General features: G+C 32.9%; 1 protein-coding gene across 1 annotated transcript; it reads left to right on the top strand.

Moving 5' to 3' along the window:
• Positions 1–777: 777 nt before the first annotated feature.
• LOC121131926 (HEAT repeat-containing protein 6) lies at positions 778–4040 on the top strand. Its single transcript, XM_040727323.2, has 3 exons — positions 778–1133; positions 1199–1636; positions 2056–4040. Exons 1-3 carry the CDS (start codon positions 869–871, stop codon positions 3762–3764), a joined length of 2412 nt encoding a protein of 803 aa, XP_040583257.1. The 5' UTR covers positions 778–868; the 3' UTR covers positions 3765–4040.
• Positions 4041–17966: the final 13926 nt, after the last annotated feature.

Raw genomic sequence — 17966 nt, forward strand, 5'->3', positions numbered from 1 at the left:
TATCTAATTTAACAAATTGATATTATACGTATATCCTGATTCGCGACCTATGAAATTGGGATTTGACTATATGGATTCCTGAAATAAGGTGGGAAGGATATATTATAATTCATCACATAAATATATTAAATTGTATCTATTTCAATGCAATGCGTGATAATGAGAATTAAATTGCCGTGAATTTATATGGTCTATAAAAATTGTACTTAGTTATAAAGTGATACAATACATCAATAAATTGTATTTTATAATTATAGGACTTTCGTAGATTATAATTGTGTTAAAATATTACACATATCTTTAATACTTTAATGCAGGGGTTCTTAAACTTTATAGAGTCTAAGCTCAGTTACAATACTACAGATGCTTTCTGTCGCTCTGTTTACAAAATAGGACTAATATCATATAATTCGGTTAAATAATATATTGAAAAATAACGCATTTAATAAAAGCATAACGACCATACGTCCATGAAGTTTATTTATTCCTGTGTTAATGAGAAACACAGCTTAGTATAATTGCTTGCTTTTCTTAACTGTACAGTAACGCATAGATATTTAATTAATGCTACAGAGCACACCTGAAAAAGCTCACAGATTGAGAACTATAATATTAATCTTTTATTTTATTAAAATCTAGCTATACATTTGGGTCAGCAACTATTAATTATCTTTCATAGAAACTGCAAAATTTTATGAATTGGAATCAAAAATTTATTATTGAAGGTTGCGAGATAATGTTAAAAGTCTGTCCAATGTGAGAAATCTCACATATCCTCCCCATACGTACATTAATATGATGAAACATAAAAACATAAGGAAAATTATTTTAATCCTGATCCAAGTTTTAGGTATTTTCGACCATCATCATGGGCGACCAATATCTTATTTCTCGACAGCGACTCATTCAGTTCCAGACTTTACAAGAGTCCTTGTCAGGGGTAGATGACTCAAGCACTACTTTCTCAACAGTTTTGGAAGTCCTTTATAAAGCCCTCGAGTCTGCAGAGGAGAACTTCTCAGAGGCTGAGCTCGGAGGCTATGTGGAGGACTTGAAAGCACTGAGATCCTTTTGCGATGTGCTGGATAGCTGCTACTCTAAAATTAAAACAATCAGAGCTCTTAGTTCACCAGGTAATCCTTAATTATGAACTAAAGTAAGCTGAGATTAAATTGAATTATTCTTTAAAATGTTGCAGTTCCCTCAGAGTCGACTGCCTCCGCGATTTTCATTAGTGAAATACTCCCGAAAACCGTGAGCCATCTCTTAACCATCTGCGGCTGTGATACGGGCCTCTATAAAATCCATGCTCCTGTAACTGAGAAAATGAATCTACGTTTAAAAGGCCTCAGGAGTATTTTGAATTTAATTCAATCAATTAAGAAATCCGAGATCTTTCCCTTTTGGAATCAACTTCTCCCATCCTCATCACACCGAATCACCTCTCTCTCACTCTGTCTGGAATCACATCGACGCATTGTTCTATCTATATACGAAGAGTTTTTTAAGAAGTCCGCTCCTTTTCTCAAGTTGGCGGATGAACGGAAAGGGAAATATTCGTCGAGTTTCATTCCTGTTTCGCTTTTATTAGCAGAGTCTTTGTCAGATCTGAATACAATGTTGTTATTTGATAGTAGTAAGAATGATTCCACATATATTTTTTACACATAGGCGTGGATAACAGTGATGCCATTTCCTCCCAAATCCAAATTTACCAAGATTAAGACAATCATGTTTGAAATTTCGGCAAGTAATGTCAAAAAGTACTCGGGCCTGCCATCAAATGTTAAAAATGAAGGACTGCCGTATCCTTCAAATTTAGAAAATGGGCTGTAAAAAAACACAGATTGAAGGAATTTTTTTGAGGAAAAGGCCTTGCACATCTTTCTTTGATTTGTTCCCGTATATTCTAAAACCGGCACTGATGCATATATATATATATTTGAACAAAATTGAAGTTCCCCCACCTAAAAAAATATTAATCATCTACGCCTATGTTCATATAATAAATATATATTATAATGATTTTCATGTCAATCTAATTTTTCTTTTCAGCCCCGGAAGAAGAAACTCAAGACGTTCCTCTGTCAAGAGCAGTTTTAAAGACACTTCAAGCTCTAGCAGATAATGTGCCATACCACAAACTTCGCTCTGGACTTTTAACAGCTCTCAAAGAGAAATCCATTCATTATGTTCAAAGTAGTCCCACGTTTATCATACAAGTCGCTGGACTCTCAGTTATTTCCTCCATTTTGACTGAACATCCCAAACACCCCGAAGTCATTTCTTCTTTTGATGAATTGTATACTCTTTTCATGCATTTAATGACAAGTTCCAATGAAAATAATGTTCGATACGTTGCCATATATAATCTTGGAGCACTATGTGAGGTGGACACTGAGAAATTCCTTGAACGAGTAGAGGAAATTCTACCACATATTGAGTCTAATTTAAATGATCCTGATGAATCCATTGTATTGCACATTCTCCGCCTCGTTAAAAACGTGGGTCGACTCATTCAATCATGTTCTCCTGATGATAAAAGAGTTTTACTCTTCTGGGAACAATTTCTCTCAAAAGAAAATTTTCAAATAATTGAGAAAAGGGATTGCTCCATTTTTAAGGCAGCATTTTGTGATTGTTTGAGAGACATGGGACAATCCGTGTTTCATGCTCTTCCGAATGACAGACGCTTTCTATCCATTACATATTTACTGAGCTATTCCCAACCAACGAATAAAGATAATCAGCAGTCAGTTGTCAGCTCTGCCTTACGAGGCATTGGAACCCTTATTACCTATCAGGGACCAGACACAGATCCTTCTTTTTTGGTTGACTCTGGTGAAAAAGTATTAGCCATTCTCTCAAATGCATCTAGTCATCGAAGTTTGATATTTTCTGGTACGTGGACCCTTGCAAATTTAGCAAATTGTTTAGCAGCTGATAAAGGGAACATTTATATGGACTTTCCTCCTCACCTCACCATTCGTTTAATCGAAATTGCTACCCTTTTAGCAAAAGACTTAAATGCCAAAATGAATGTGAGAGCCAATTGTGTTAGATCCCTTGGATCCTTCTTACAGAGCATGAATGGCGATAACTTTGAATTGGATATACTATTAGATATTATAACGAACGCCATTCACGTTATTGTTCTAAATGCATCAAAGGGCAAAATAGTGAAGGTTCGTTGGAACGCCTGCTATGCCGCTGGATGTATACTGAAAAATGAAATCCTATTTGAAACAAGGGAATCTTGGAGACTAGAGTTAATTCAAACCCTTATTCCGATCATTGATGAATGTCCCAACTTTAAAGTTCGCATTGCAGCAGCAAACTCCCTAAGTTGTGTTACTAAAAGAGAGACTTTTAAATCTGAGACGACAGACTTATATTTTAAAGCCCTCTCTTCACTCATGAATGCCTTTGTAACTTCAGCAAGTATTTTGGAGGACCCTGAAGAGAGCAAACACAAAGCAGATCTAACAGATCAAATCGTTCTTACACTATGTCATTTAGTTACTCTTGGAGATGCATCCGATTTACACAAAGTGAATGAAGCTGCGTTAGAGGTGAATGACTATTTGAGCTCTGCTTTCACAAGTACGTCTGCTCGGATTTCTCCAGAGAAATTTTCCATATTCCTTGATGTGAAAAAGCACATTGATGAGATTAACAATTCCACGAAGGGGAATAAAGGCCCTTATTCCTATGAGGAAGACCGTGTCTTCGATCAAATTATTAAAACAAATGTGCGAGATTGAGTAATCAATTATTACTCTTGTATGTATAGAGAGATAACTAATTATTATTTACAAACGATTTCAAAGGTTAAAGTGTTGTGTGGCAAGAAGGCATCCTGGAATGCTCTTTTGACAATGTTTTAACAGACTCAGACTATGGAAATTAGATAAATGATCTATCTATAGTAGTTATGAAACATGGACTGCATTCATATTATCCTTACCCTCATGAACTTTGCTTCATTTCGCTTCATACATTCTTAAATAATTACTACCAAAATAAAATTATATTCTTGATATTAATGTATATTTTTTTGATGGAGTCTATAAAGTCTATATTATTTGTCTCGAGACCAATTTTTGAAGGTTTCGTCTCGGTATCAACACTGCAATGCCTTGAGTTCGACGTTTGAATGTCTTGGTTACGTTGAATCATGTTCTAGTTGGACTTAAAGTAGAATTTAGGATCGATATGAATAGGATTTGTGTTCATTTTCTTCTTCTTACGACTGCTTGAAACTAATCTGTATATATGTTGTGCTTGAAACTAATCTGTATATATGATGTGCTTGAAACTAATCTGTATATATGATGTGCTTGAAAATAATCTGTATACATGATGTATAAGAAAATTGTACAAGTTCCAATTTTTTCGTCTTAAAATGCATTATTTAATAGCAAAATTGGTCATTTTAATTACCAACTTTACATTGATACTATCATATTATTTTGATCTATTAAAATTACATGGTTATTATGTATTTATGAGTAATATTACTATGGGCATTTGAACTTTATAATACTTATATTTTAGTAATTTGTATTAAAATAGTCAAAAATTACATAATTAATACATTGATCCTCCATACAACATTAAATTATAACATTATTCTCATCTCAAGTACTGTAAATCCTTCATCTAAAATTGTTCATCTCATTTTTTTTTTTGGGTTGCAACTTGTACAATTTGCTTTTACAAGTTATAACTTGTACAAAATCGCAACTTGTACACAACATATATATAAAATAGATTTTGTGTGAGTGTTTTTATGCGTGGACCTATGAGGCGGAAATTATACTATGCCCAAAACACAAAAGCATAGATACAATTTTGGACTACATCCAAGATAGTATTTTCAATTTCCGGAACATTTTATTTCATAATTTTTGAAATATTTAAAAAAGTGAACGAGTTATCGCGGGTCATTTTGTCGACAACATTATTCTCCATTACTTTTTGGTTTTTGGAAGTACGAAAAAAATCTTGCTAGGTTTGTGTTCCTCTTTTTAATTGTAATAAATGCTATTTTCTACTTTTTTGGAAAACTAGTACCCATAAGTTCTTTTGCAATTTTATTTTCGAATTTCGATCGAGCGATTTTGGACAAAATAAAATTTTGACTACTCATCTAGACAAATTTTTTCATGCAAATATGTTGGTATGTTCTTGGAAGTTTATAATAAATTTAAAAAAATCATAATAATACATATATTATAATGCTCGCCCGCAAGCAAGGGGTCTAAACATTAAGAATAAATAATATTTACCATTATCAATGTGATTTCCCGTTCCCTCCTTGGCCCCAGCAACCTCAGGTAAACCTTTGCTAGTCTAATACAAACGTCATGCCAGCTAAGCTGATTGCCTTTCAAATGTTCTTCAAATTGTCAGGATTACCACGTTCATTTTCCGGTCCATCCTAGTGTTGAGACTCGTTCCAATACCGATTTTTTTTTTTTTTTTTGATTTGATCTTAAGTGATTATTTCTATACCAATTTTTCGGTCTTACATTGTACACCAATTTTGATTCTGTCTCACTTTATGGACCGATTTTTTCCGGTCTCATATATTATGAGATACCAATTTTTTTTTTAATCAACTGTCATTCAGTTTTTTCAAAAAATTTCAAAAGTACACGATAAATGCTAGAACAAATACTGTATACAAATAAGAGACGGGGGGGATCAAAATTAATCCAAGCTATCTCTGTTTAAACTTTGTATAACGTCATTGTTCTTGAAAAAAAAGGTATGATGTAATGTTTTGAACAATTTATCGATTTTTTGGGACTGAACTAGACCGAATTTTTCCTTTGGACCCATCTACACCGAATTTTAAATGAGACCGGTCCAGATCGAGCTTTTTTGTTGGACCGAACTAATTCGGTCCATCAAAAAATATAACGGCCTTAGGCTGGTCTAGGATTTACATACCGAAACCCAACACTAGTCCATACCCAAGGTGGGCCAGGGGGAAATATGAATTTAAGGGGCAATTTTGGTGTACCTCAAACCTCCGCCTAAAATCATGTTATCTAAAAATTTACATTCATTTCTGCTCTATGTTACTAGTAAAATGTCTGAAATGGTTAGCATTTTTGACCTTTTGTCTGACCTTGAGCTTATGATGTTTAAGAAGTGCCTTTATTATATATCTCAATTTGTTCCAATATTATGGTCGATTATTTGACCTCTCTCTCAAAATTCTTTCTTACTGTGAACATATAGCATCTTCCTTCAAAGTATTATTAAAACCGGTCACTAACTTTCTTCGTCATCCTGCTTACAAACAAACCGAGGTGAAATCAACAACTTTTATTTTATACATTCTGTCAAAAAAGTACCGGGAATTGTTAATTTAAATTGCCTGCGCTGAATGAGATTAAAAACATTTTTTCCTAGGTCAGTAGCACTGTCTTTCATTATGATACCAAGTTTGAGCGAGATCCGTAGACCAGTTTGCTTGCAACAGCTGGATAAGTCAGTTTTCTTCACTAGTGCTCCACGATTTTTACAATGAACGAAATGATTGAGCAAAGAGTCTGCCTTAAATTTTGTGTTTCCAACAAAATATGATGTGCTGAAGCGTTTGCGTGAGAAAATCCGTCAAATTTAGGCCAAAGTTATGGAAGAACAACTCGTGGATTTTATATGACGATAACACGCCATCGTACAGAGTCACGATTGTGAGCGAATTCAAATCCAAACACGCAATAAATACCATCGATCTACCATCATATTCACCTAATTTATCTCTGTGTAACGTTTTTTGTTCCCCAAACTTATATTACTACTCCGTGGAACCCGTTTTGAGCCTATTGAATTCATAAAACAAAATTCGTGGAAGGAGCTAAAGGTCATGCCAAAAAGTGGGTACAAAAAATGTTTCGAACACTGAAAATAAACGTTGGCATATGTGTATTGCATCCAATGGAGATTACTTTGAAGGCGACCAAATAAATTTTAATGATTAAATGAGAAATTTCTGTTTTATATAAGAAAAACAATGGTAATTTTTTTGACAGAATATAAATGCACAAGGTTGATCTTATCTTGTACTTTCAATCCAGAATGATATTGCTGTAAAATCACTGAAGAAGACAACTTGACCTCTTATCTAGAGGACGCTGAGCCGTATGGAAAGAGCCAAGAAGATTCTAAATTTTCTCAAGCCCTACAAAATTTAGTCAAAGCATTGCTCTTTTCGGATATTTTTTTTTCACTGTTCATACCACTGTGAATAAGCAGAACAGCCGCTAAATCACAACTGAACATCCAGACAATGTCTCACCTTCAGTGAGACATGTTTTCAGTACAAAAATTACAGCCGGAATCATAGTCTTGGGTGTTGAGGAATTTGCCCCCCCCATTTTTGTGGTGAGGAAGGAGCAGCTACATCGAACGAACTTCTGGATCAGAAATCCCTACCTCAAGCCAGGGAAAAGTTTGGGAACAACTTTGCTTTCACTCAAGAAGTTGCTCTGTGTCATAGTACCGCTAAAACACAGGCCTTCCTGAGAGACAACGTTCCAGACTTTTGGGATCTCAACATGTGGCTGCCCTCCTCTTTGTTATGTATTCGTGACTCCTTTTCTTCCTTCTCATCTTTTAATTATTGCTATTATTATATATATATATGGATAAAGTACTGTCCTCATTATTCTTCTTATAAATAGCCGTGCATTGTGCATGTTTGTAAGAGCGGTAATGATTATGTATTAATAAGAATATATAGATATTCCTATTAAATTAAATCGTTGCCTTATTCCTCCACGTCTCTTTTTCTCCTCATATCTCGGTCCTCCTGGATTCCTTTATTTAATAGTTTATTAGTTTATGTCTCTTCAACCTCGTCAAGACACAACAGTGGCGACGTTCTTCAGACGCGAGCCTCTTGGATTACTCTATCTAGGTGCGTTTGGAGGAGAGGATGTGTGCTACTCCTCACAGGAGTGTCCAGTCTCTAGAGGCTTCCATCAAGAAGGGGTGGGACAAGCTCGAGTTTCACTATAACTTCAAAGTTTGGAGTGGGTTTAGGCCTCGTATTGAGATAATTATTATAGCTGAGGGCTCACATATTGAATAAAAGTTGTGCCAATGAATATTTTCAGCGGTTTTTGTTAAACAAATGTCCAAACAAAACCTTTGATTTAAATTTTACTCTTCAAAAATAGTAGATATAACTAATAACTACCTATATCCATAAATTAAATTTATATTTATAGTCTTTATGTACTTATAAAGGCAATTAAAAATATTATTTAAAAAAATGTGTTCTGAAGTCAGAGTAGGTGCGTGACATTCAAAGTACTTGAGTCGTTGTCGATAATTTTATGTACCAACTCCGCAGCCTTGGTCTTGACTATCATTTACGGTACATTTCTCTGAATTTTTCAAATGAATTACATATATTGGTATAATATTTCATAATATTTAAATTTTATATAGTATTTTATTTAATTGCTGAGTAATGGTTCCACATCTTTTGAATTGACTTATAATCATAAAAAATATACCAAGAAATTCATTATTAATTTCACAAAATAATTTTCTGAAATATAAAAGCTATTAAATAATTGACAATAGAGTTGTCCATGATCAATTATTTAATTAATAAAGAATATATACTAAAACAATATATTCATTAGTTTAAGATCAAGTGAAATTGAATCGATAAACGACAGCTTTTTAAACAACATATTCTTGGATTTTGGTCAAAAACAAAACATATTTTCCACTTTCTGTGGAGAAGATATTAGATTTAACCATTAATAGCAGTTTTTTTTATTTTTACATTGAGTTTGTGTAAGGAAATTTTGTGTCTGTACAAGGCCAGCTTGATATGGACAGCCTATCCAACCTCAGTGGTGCACCTCGCTCCACTTTTCATGGAAGCTATAAAACCCAGTTGCTAAACTAAGTCCATGAATCAATTATTGTACAAATTTCCTACGATACTTTTTTGTCCATCAGTTTTGTGTCAGTCCTTATTTATTAGGTCCAGTCTTAATAATGGTTCTATTAATCCTTGATACCGATCCTTAAGTCCGTTGGCCCTTCGGACTGTCAGTAATACAACTCATTAAAAAAACAAAAAAAAAATAAAGTTGGGTGGCGTCAACAAGGAACGAATCTTACAAGTTTTAAGATTGATATGCAGGACTGGAATGAACTGGACGGGACTTCAGTCCTCAATATGTCCTACAGAACAATAACATATGGGCTAAAAAGCCCCAGGCTTAACTACGAAAACACGGTTTTATCCTTCAAAATTGTTTTTTTCCTTAAATATTATTTTTTTCATTCGTTATATAGAGCGGAGTCCCCATGAAACTTTTCAAGCGACTGCTTAGCTTGAACGGTATTTTTTCCTAACAAGTAGCAGTGTAAAATTAAGACACAAATTATTTTTTTGATGCATTGTTTTGGGAATAACAAAAATAGTGCATCACTTTGCTCAATAACTCAAAAACTAAAGAACAGATTGTCATTGAATATTGGCAGGTGTTTTTTGAATGTTGGTACTAAATGAAATGAATTTAAAAAAAAGTAATAGACTATCTATGTGTGAAGCTCGGGACTTTTCAGCCCATATGTTAGCTAAGGGTACCTTTCATTACTCTATAAATAACAATGTAACCTCCGACCCTACATAACACATGGACTCCCTTCACAGTTAAACTGAGACTGCCTATGGTGGAAATGTATTTCATAGAGAATTATAAATATCGTATTAGGTCAACTTTTCGTTTTTGAGAATTTAACTCAAGTAAAGTTTGAGTAGAAACATTAGGATTTTTTTTTTTTTTATTGAACTGATAAAATCTAAGTTTTCTAGTATTAAGTCAGTTTGATTACCTCAATAAGAATGCAGTCAGTAATTAATCAAATAATAATCTACGTAATTTTAATAAAATATTAATTTTCATGATAGGAAATTATTTCAAAAAGTTGTCTCTATATAATCTTAACAAAGCAGGCTATTTGATCGGAAAATGGTACTTCTTTTTCCCCCTAAAAAATGCAGCTGTTCTCTGAGCCTGAGAGAGAGAAAAAAAGATACGACATTCTTAAAAAAGAATATTAGGAAATAAAAAGTAAAGTCAAATGAAAACATAAAAGCCGTTTCAATTTTTATTCAAGTCCAAATCCACGAAAATTGAAATTTAATTGCCCTTTCTATGGCTCTGTGTAGAGTGCTGTAACTACAAGGGGCATTAAAAGTAGTGATGAAAATTATGTGTACATTGGGCTTGTTAAAAAAAAGAAATCAAAATCAACATGGTAACCCTGACAATTTTGAAGAATGTTTTGGATGAGAGAAAGAAAAATGTTCATGACGTTTCATTAGATCAGCTACAATCAGCTGTGACAAGGGAGGAAGGAGAAAAGGATATAAACAAGGACATTTGCTAGAATTACTTCGATGTCGATCCCCAATTCTACTCCGAGTCGGACAAGGACTTACGATTATAACTCTGCAACAAATCCTCCGGGTTACACTTCTTCTTTCATGAGCACACGAATGTTTACTCCGATTTTGAACTTAATTGAGTGTAGTAGAAAGGGAAGTTCACTACTCAGGGGTTAAATAATAATGACAACAGCTGAAAAATAGAAAATTCGTTCTTTAGAATACCAATACCAAAAAAGGGTCATGTAAAAAATTCACAGGACTTGGATCACTGGACATTAGGAGGTCATGACCTCCCAGAACGATGCTTGTGCCCCCTATACAACTGAAATATCTACATAATTTAAATTTTATTCTATTAAAATGAGAGAATTCTGACTATATTCTAAATTATTGTGCTAAACTGTAGTTTATGCTTAAACGTGCTCCCAGAGCTTTGACTACTGAGATGTGTTAAAATAACATAAATGTTAAATAAAAGGTCTTTTCTAAAACAAAACAAAAAATACTTTCAAATTAAATATAGACCATTAAAAAATTCAAAAAACTAGAGAGCTAGTCAACCCGTAAACGCAAAATTCTAGTCCCACCCCTCTCTCATAACTTGGACTGCCCTTCTTGAGTATATGTAGGTCTGGTTACAGGAATATTTTAAGGTTTACATTCACAAGCCGCGAAAAAAAAAGTAAAATGCTGCTGTGACTTTGTTTCTTAACCGATTTTATTAAGATTTTTGACATTCAATCAATAAAATCGCCGTTCGCTTCGACCACACAATCACAACGTCCCTGTGTCCCAAATCTTGTCTGGAACACCCCCTCGTTATCCCAGCTCTCAGGGAGCTTGTGGTTCTGTGGAGACTTTCATTAGAAACCCGTTCAACATTGCCCCAGACAAAATAGTCTAAAGAGTTCAATTCCGAAGATTTATGAGGCCAAGAACACGGCGAGACTTGCATCACATTCTCGGACTAAAGAAAATCGAGTGTTCTTTTCCTGGTATGACAGGGTGCCCGTCTTGCTTCCAGATCCAAGGACGGTCTTTAATTATGTTGCAGATTGCTTATTTTCCTCAATAAAGCAGACCTTCGGAAGATTTTGGCCTCTTCCGGATCCAAAGGATTTCAGGAAATCATCGTTAGTGGTTCCTCACTATCCTGCTCAAACGTATTCTGAATGTTTGGACGAATCGAGTCGCACGCACGACCACTTTAACCAAAAACGCGTTGTCTGCTTTTACCATTTAAATTGTACAAAATATAGAAAAATTAAACAACGTTTTTGTTCCTAACTAGAAGAAAACGGAGATATGCTGTCGTTAAGAAGCATAATGAGTGCTAACATTCGTACCAGACTTACTCTCCATAAGTGTGAATATATATTAAAATCAGTTTTTAAGGGATGGGATGAGGCCAGAGAAAAATTGGAACGTTTAAAGGAACTACCCACTATAAATAGTTACATACTAATATTAAAGAATTCAGATCGGGGCTCTGGGGAGGCCAGAAGTTTTCTCCATGTTCTCTTCCATCCAGGCTTTCACAACATTGGCTGATCTCCATACTAGTCGGGCAAGGCGTCCTACGTCTCCCAGCAAAATCGGGCACCCGCCCACCCGCCTTGGATACGTGGAAGAGGTATTCAGAAATGTCTTCAAAGCAAACAACTCGATTGTTCTGTTTGTTGAAGACGGGGTTGCTTCACGTTGTTTAGGAGGCGTTTGGACCACTCCAAAACGACATCGTGTTGCTGTCGAGTCATTAATGGTCTTTCCACGTAGCTCTTGGACTTTCCCACGGCGGCCTTGATCGCCCTGGACACGATGGAGGGAGCCACTGACTTAATTTTGGCAAATATGGCCATGGACATGGTTTAGCCTCAAATGCCTGACGAAGGAACATGGCAAGTTAGCAATGCCCATTTCAATAAATAAATCACAGGGTCAAACATTTGAAAAAATTACTTTATATTGACCAAAATCAGTATCAGAATAATTACTGATCTTTGATTTTAGTTTCATTCCAATTTCAAAATTAATTTCCAAACATATTCTGTTTTGAAAAAAATTTCAAATATGAAATTCTTTGGAACAAAAATTCAAATATTTTTTCGAGAACACAGATATTTACAAAAAATTAAATTTTTTGGGAAAAAATTTCAAATATTAAATTTAAAAAAAAAATTCAAATATTTAATTTGTCGAATTTTTTTTTCAAAAATCCATGGATATTCACTAAAAATTAAATTTTTTGAATTTTTTTTCAAAAAATGTACAATTGTTCATAAAAGTTAAATTTTCTAGAAAAAATTTTCAAATATTAAATTTGAACAAAAAAAAAAATTCAATAATAAACTTCAAAAAATATGAAATTCTATGAAAAAAAAATTCAAATATTTCGAATTTTTTTTCAGGAATCCATAGATATTTACAGAAAAATTAAATCTTGTGGAAATTTTTTTCAAATATTAAATTGAATAATAAAATTCAAATATTTATTTATCGAATTTTTTTCGAAAATTCATAGATATTCACAAAAAATTTAATTTTTTTTCAAAAATGTACAATTGTTCATAAAAGTTAAATTTTCTAGAAAAAATTTTCAAATATTAAATTTCAACAAAAAAAAAATCAAAGTTTTCGAATTTTTTTTCAGGAATCCATAGATATTTACAAGAAATTAAATCTTTTGGAAAAATATTTCTAATATTAAATTGAGAAAAAAATTTCAAATATTTAATTTATCGATTTTTTTTTTTCAAAAGCCATAAGATATTCACAAAAAATTTAATTTTTTGGAATTTTTTTCAAAAATCTACAGTTGTTCACCAATGTTAAGCTTTTTGGGAAAAAATTTCAAAAAAAAAAAAAAAATTATATATTGAATTTAAAAAAAAAAAAAAAAAAAAAAAAAAAAAAAAAAAAAAAAAAAAAAAATTCAAATGTGAAATTTTTCAAAAAACCCATAGATATTTACAAAACAATCATTTTTTTTCTAAAATTCCCTTGTTGAAGGGGGAGCAAATCATTGTCTTCCTCATCCTCCCATTCACACCTAATTCTTCAATGTTCTTTCCTCAAGAATGAAAGAATATTGATAATTCCATTGGAAAATAAAAGACAGTTTTTAAGCTACCAACAACATCAACATCACACTAGTTTAAAATCATATTTTTTACAACTCTAAATTTTAGTAAGCTCAAAAAGAAAAAAACCTTGCGTCTTATATTCTGGAAAAAACAAATAAATAATATATAAGTGTTTCCAGAGGCAAAATTTTTATAGATATTTTATTTAGCACGAGATGTTTTATATGCAATCGGAAACCACAAAAAAAAAAAAAAAATATCAATATCATTGAACTAAAAAATACTTCGTTTTATGGCTGGGTTTTTTAAATACTTTTTTCCCTGTGTAATTTTTGAAGTTGGGTAGAAGTTTGCTCTAAAAAAAAAGAGTAACATTTCCTAATTAACTAATAATTAAAGAATGAAAAAATATCCAAAAAATAAACCATTTTTCAAAATGAAAATTATGTTCCTTAAATATATAAAAAAACTCGCGCACGCTTCCTGTAAACGAATATATACACAGTCCCGGCCTTTAATTATCCAGGCTAGGTAGATAATTCATTAAAGTCACATAAATCTTACAATGGTTTATTCTTACTAAAAAGTGGGGAAATTCTTTATATTCAATTACTCTCATAAAGAGTCTTTTAAAATGACCTACTTATATCAAACTAAGGTCACTGTTCAATATTAAGATTTATTATTTAAACATTGAATTATATTGAATATAGAGGTTGATTTGGTCTAGGCAGTAGACCGAAAGCCCACCATCTGTACCTCATTTGCCAAGCCTACATAGCTCGTAGCCCCAACCTTCCAGGCAGACATTTATATCTAATGTAAAATAATTCCTTTATAACTAAACAATGGCGTCAAAATAAGCTGAGGATGACGTTACTGATTATTTGTAAGCATTATTGATCAAACTGTATGAAAATGAAGATACAATATTCAAAATTACGGATAAATCCCTGCTTCAAATACTTCATATGAATCTTCGATTTTTGAGGGCTTCTTTTGACGGAGAAATTAACTCCCAGGAGAGAGAGCAAATTTCAAAACCCACTTATCCCAAAATTGATTCCAAAAATGACATCGACATTCTACTAAAGCCTAGAGCTTCAAATCCTCCGCAGTGGTGGATATACGAAGGACGAACAAGATTTGTTCTTATTTTTCGACTTGAAAGGAAATATTTGTCAACACGAGGAACGTTTGTATCCTCAGAATGGGCGTTCCTCGCTGTATCGTATTAGTATGTTTAATTTAGTACCAACATACATTAAACACCTAAAATGTCTAATCAACCAACCTTCAATATTAGAAATTGAATAGATAGGGTTGTTTGAAAGATCAAAAAGTCATACACAAACTGAAATAAGTTTATTGAGATGTAAAGCTTTAAAACTAATGCCTCTTAATTAAATTCAATTTGTGGTATTTGACTTTATTAATTACTAATTGCATGCTGATGTTTTAAATATATTTCGCTCTCATGGGTATATATAGGAATACATTAATTGTATCATATTTTGGCCCAAAACCCGACACTTCGTAGCTTGACTTAGCCTGAACCCCGATATTTTCTAGCCCGATCCACTTCTAATTGAATAGTGTTGTTCGTACAGAGTATTTTTACTGACGGCATAAATTGCATCATAATTGAAAGAGAGATGTTTGAAGTTGATATTTTTACTTAATGCAATGAACAAATTTCCTATAAACTTTGATAAAAAATCCCATCAATGGCTTTATGAACAAAAAAAGAATTGAAATTTGCAATGAATACTTCATAATGCCAAATGATAAACACTGATATTTGAATATAATCAAATTAATATGTACTGAAAACACATTTAAAAGGCTAAATGTGGGCATTTTTTTGTTTTTTCTTGTTTTGATCGATTAGGTACGAAAAAAGTAGGATAATTTGAGAAAAATATATCATTCTTTCCATTATAATATTTAATTTGTATCTACAAAATGGAAATACGATTGTACAAGGATTTAATTACATAATTTTTCCACAATAAGGAAAGGTATTGCTACGGGAAGCTATTTTGTATTAAGAATAATTTTTTTAGTGAAGCAAACTGACGATCTGACACAATGATATTTTATTTTCAGCTTCTATTTTTTCCTTTTCATTATGTTTTCAGTCATTATTATCGTTTCAAATCCTATGAGTATTTGCCACATCAGCTGACAAGGAGTGCTGGACGTTAAACAGTCCCTATATTGTTGAAGTATTGTCCACTAACCAACTGATTTTGGGTCTTTATTCTCTCCGTTTCTTTTTAGAGGAGAAAAGGTTGCAAGATGCAATAAAGGTAACGACGCGAAGTAGCTATGATTTGGGATGGATAAAGATGGGAATTTTGTAAAGAAAAAACTTAGTTTATAAATTAGAAAAGGACAAACAGTTTTTGCGTGTGCTCTATCACACGCATCACATCTTTTTTTCTCATTCTTTTATATGTTGTCGTGATATTATCTTCTCCCTCTGAAGTATGCGTTCTCGCATATCTATGGTGTAAATTGTTTTAAAAATGCATAAAATATAATGATAATATTTTCCTCTTGCTATTTTAAATATAGAAAGTTCTTCTCTTTATAGGATTAATTCATTTTCTCCAACCCAAATTATATAACAGATAGCTGATAATAACAAGGTTCTTAATTCAATAATACCATAAGTTTCTCTAGTGCCTTCCCTTTGCACTCATTTTTCTTTACAAAAAGGACATCCTTAGTGATGTATAAAATATGTCCTTCTGTTATGTTAAAATAAAAGAAACCGAAATTGAATCTGGTAATCCTGATTTGGGAGGAGAAGAGCCGTGAGTGAAAGGAAATAAACACAAATCCCACTCCGAAATCAGGATGTTCCATTGAAATCTGAACACTTACTAATCCAATAATTAATAAAGGTCAAGTCATTTTAGTGAATTCATATTTAGATATATTAAAGCATAAACAATTATCTACAAAAGAAAATAAACTAGTCGAGAAAATGACACTTGAACGTAATCGACGAATTTCCATTCGTGCACTCAGTTTGGCGTCTTCAGAACCACTGTCTACGCTGTTAGAAAAGTCCAAAACGTTGGAGAGGAAGAAGGACTCTATCGAAAAGAGCTATAAAAAAAGTGGGAGGAAAGAGCCTTATTAGGATAGAGATAAAATCAGTTTGACACCAGTAATGAAAGAAACTCATCCCTTTTGTTGGAAGACTCTTTTGAATGAGTCTTTTGATTCTTTAGAACTCTTTTTTGAGAGACCTGATACCAACCTTCTGTAGTGTCCGTCTTCCAAACACTGATGCCCTCAAAACCACTTTCAGCCAGCTCAAGGATGACATGACAGAGGACTACATCCGATGTGTGTGCCAAACCTTCCACTGCTTCCCGTAAGCCATCATTGCCGCTAAGGATGGCTACATTAATGATTAAGAGAGCTCAGAAACACATCTATTTATCACATTAATTTGTTGAAATTCTATTGTTATTTAATAAATGTTATCTTGTTGAAGTTCAAAATTCAAAGTATTCAGATTTTAATGGACCACTCAGTATGGCAAGGACATACATATAGGCAGGAATTACTTGGTAGTCGATCCTCAATTACATTTCGAGTCATATAACTCCCAAGCAAACTACCTTATTTGTTACTCTCCGTCTTTCGTGAGTGCATCCACTAGTTATTTTTTGAATGTTTGAATGGACAACACACTCGGGAGAAATTATTCTCTTGAAATCAATGTGCGTAGGTTTCGCGCCCCGGCCGTCCTTAGAGAAGGAAATATACATAACGTATATGGACTTGATTTTTTTTTTTTTTTTTAAGTTTCAAAAATTATATTTTTTTGCTCCGCTCCATAATTTGATCGAAATATATCGATCCAAAACATGAGACAATTAATCTATTCCTATATATACCCATGAGAGCTATATATATTTAAAATATCAGCAATTTAATTAGATTAGCTACAATCAGCTTTGACATGAGAGGAAGAAGAAAAGTATATTCACAAGGACATTGGCTAAAAATTACTCCGATATCCATTCTCGATTCTACTCTGAGTCCAACAAGGACTTATATTTATAAATCTGTAACAAGTCCTCAGGGTTATCCTTTGTCTTTTATGAGCATACGAACGTTCAAACAAGTTTGGAATATAATTGAATCTATTTAGGAAAGGATGTTCACTACTCAGGAATTAATTAGTAGTAATGACAGCAGCTGAATTTATATCATTTGTAATTTGACTTATAAATAATCAATAATGCCATCGTCAGTTTATTTTTCATACGGTCTCAAATCGAAAATGAATGATGGTGTAGTTGTTAAGGAGTTATTTTACATTATATAAATGTCGGACTGGAAGGCTCGGGCTCGACTTAGACCGAATCCACCTCTATTGCGGAGATAATAATAACAGAGAATGTACTACATCGATA

The sequence above is a fragment of the Lepeophtheirus salmonis genome, chromosome 1, assembly GCF_016086655.4.
Source record: "Lepeophtheirus salmonis chromosome 1, UVic_Lsal_1.4, whole genome shotgun sequence".
Lineage (NCBI taxonomy): Eukaryota > Metazoa > Arthropoda > Copepoda > Siphonostomatoida > Caligidae > Lepeophtheirus > Lepeophtheirus salmonis.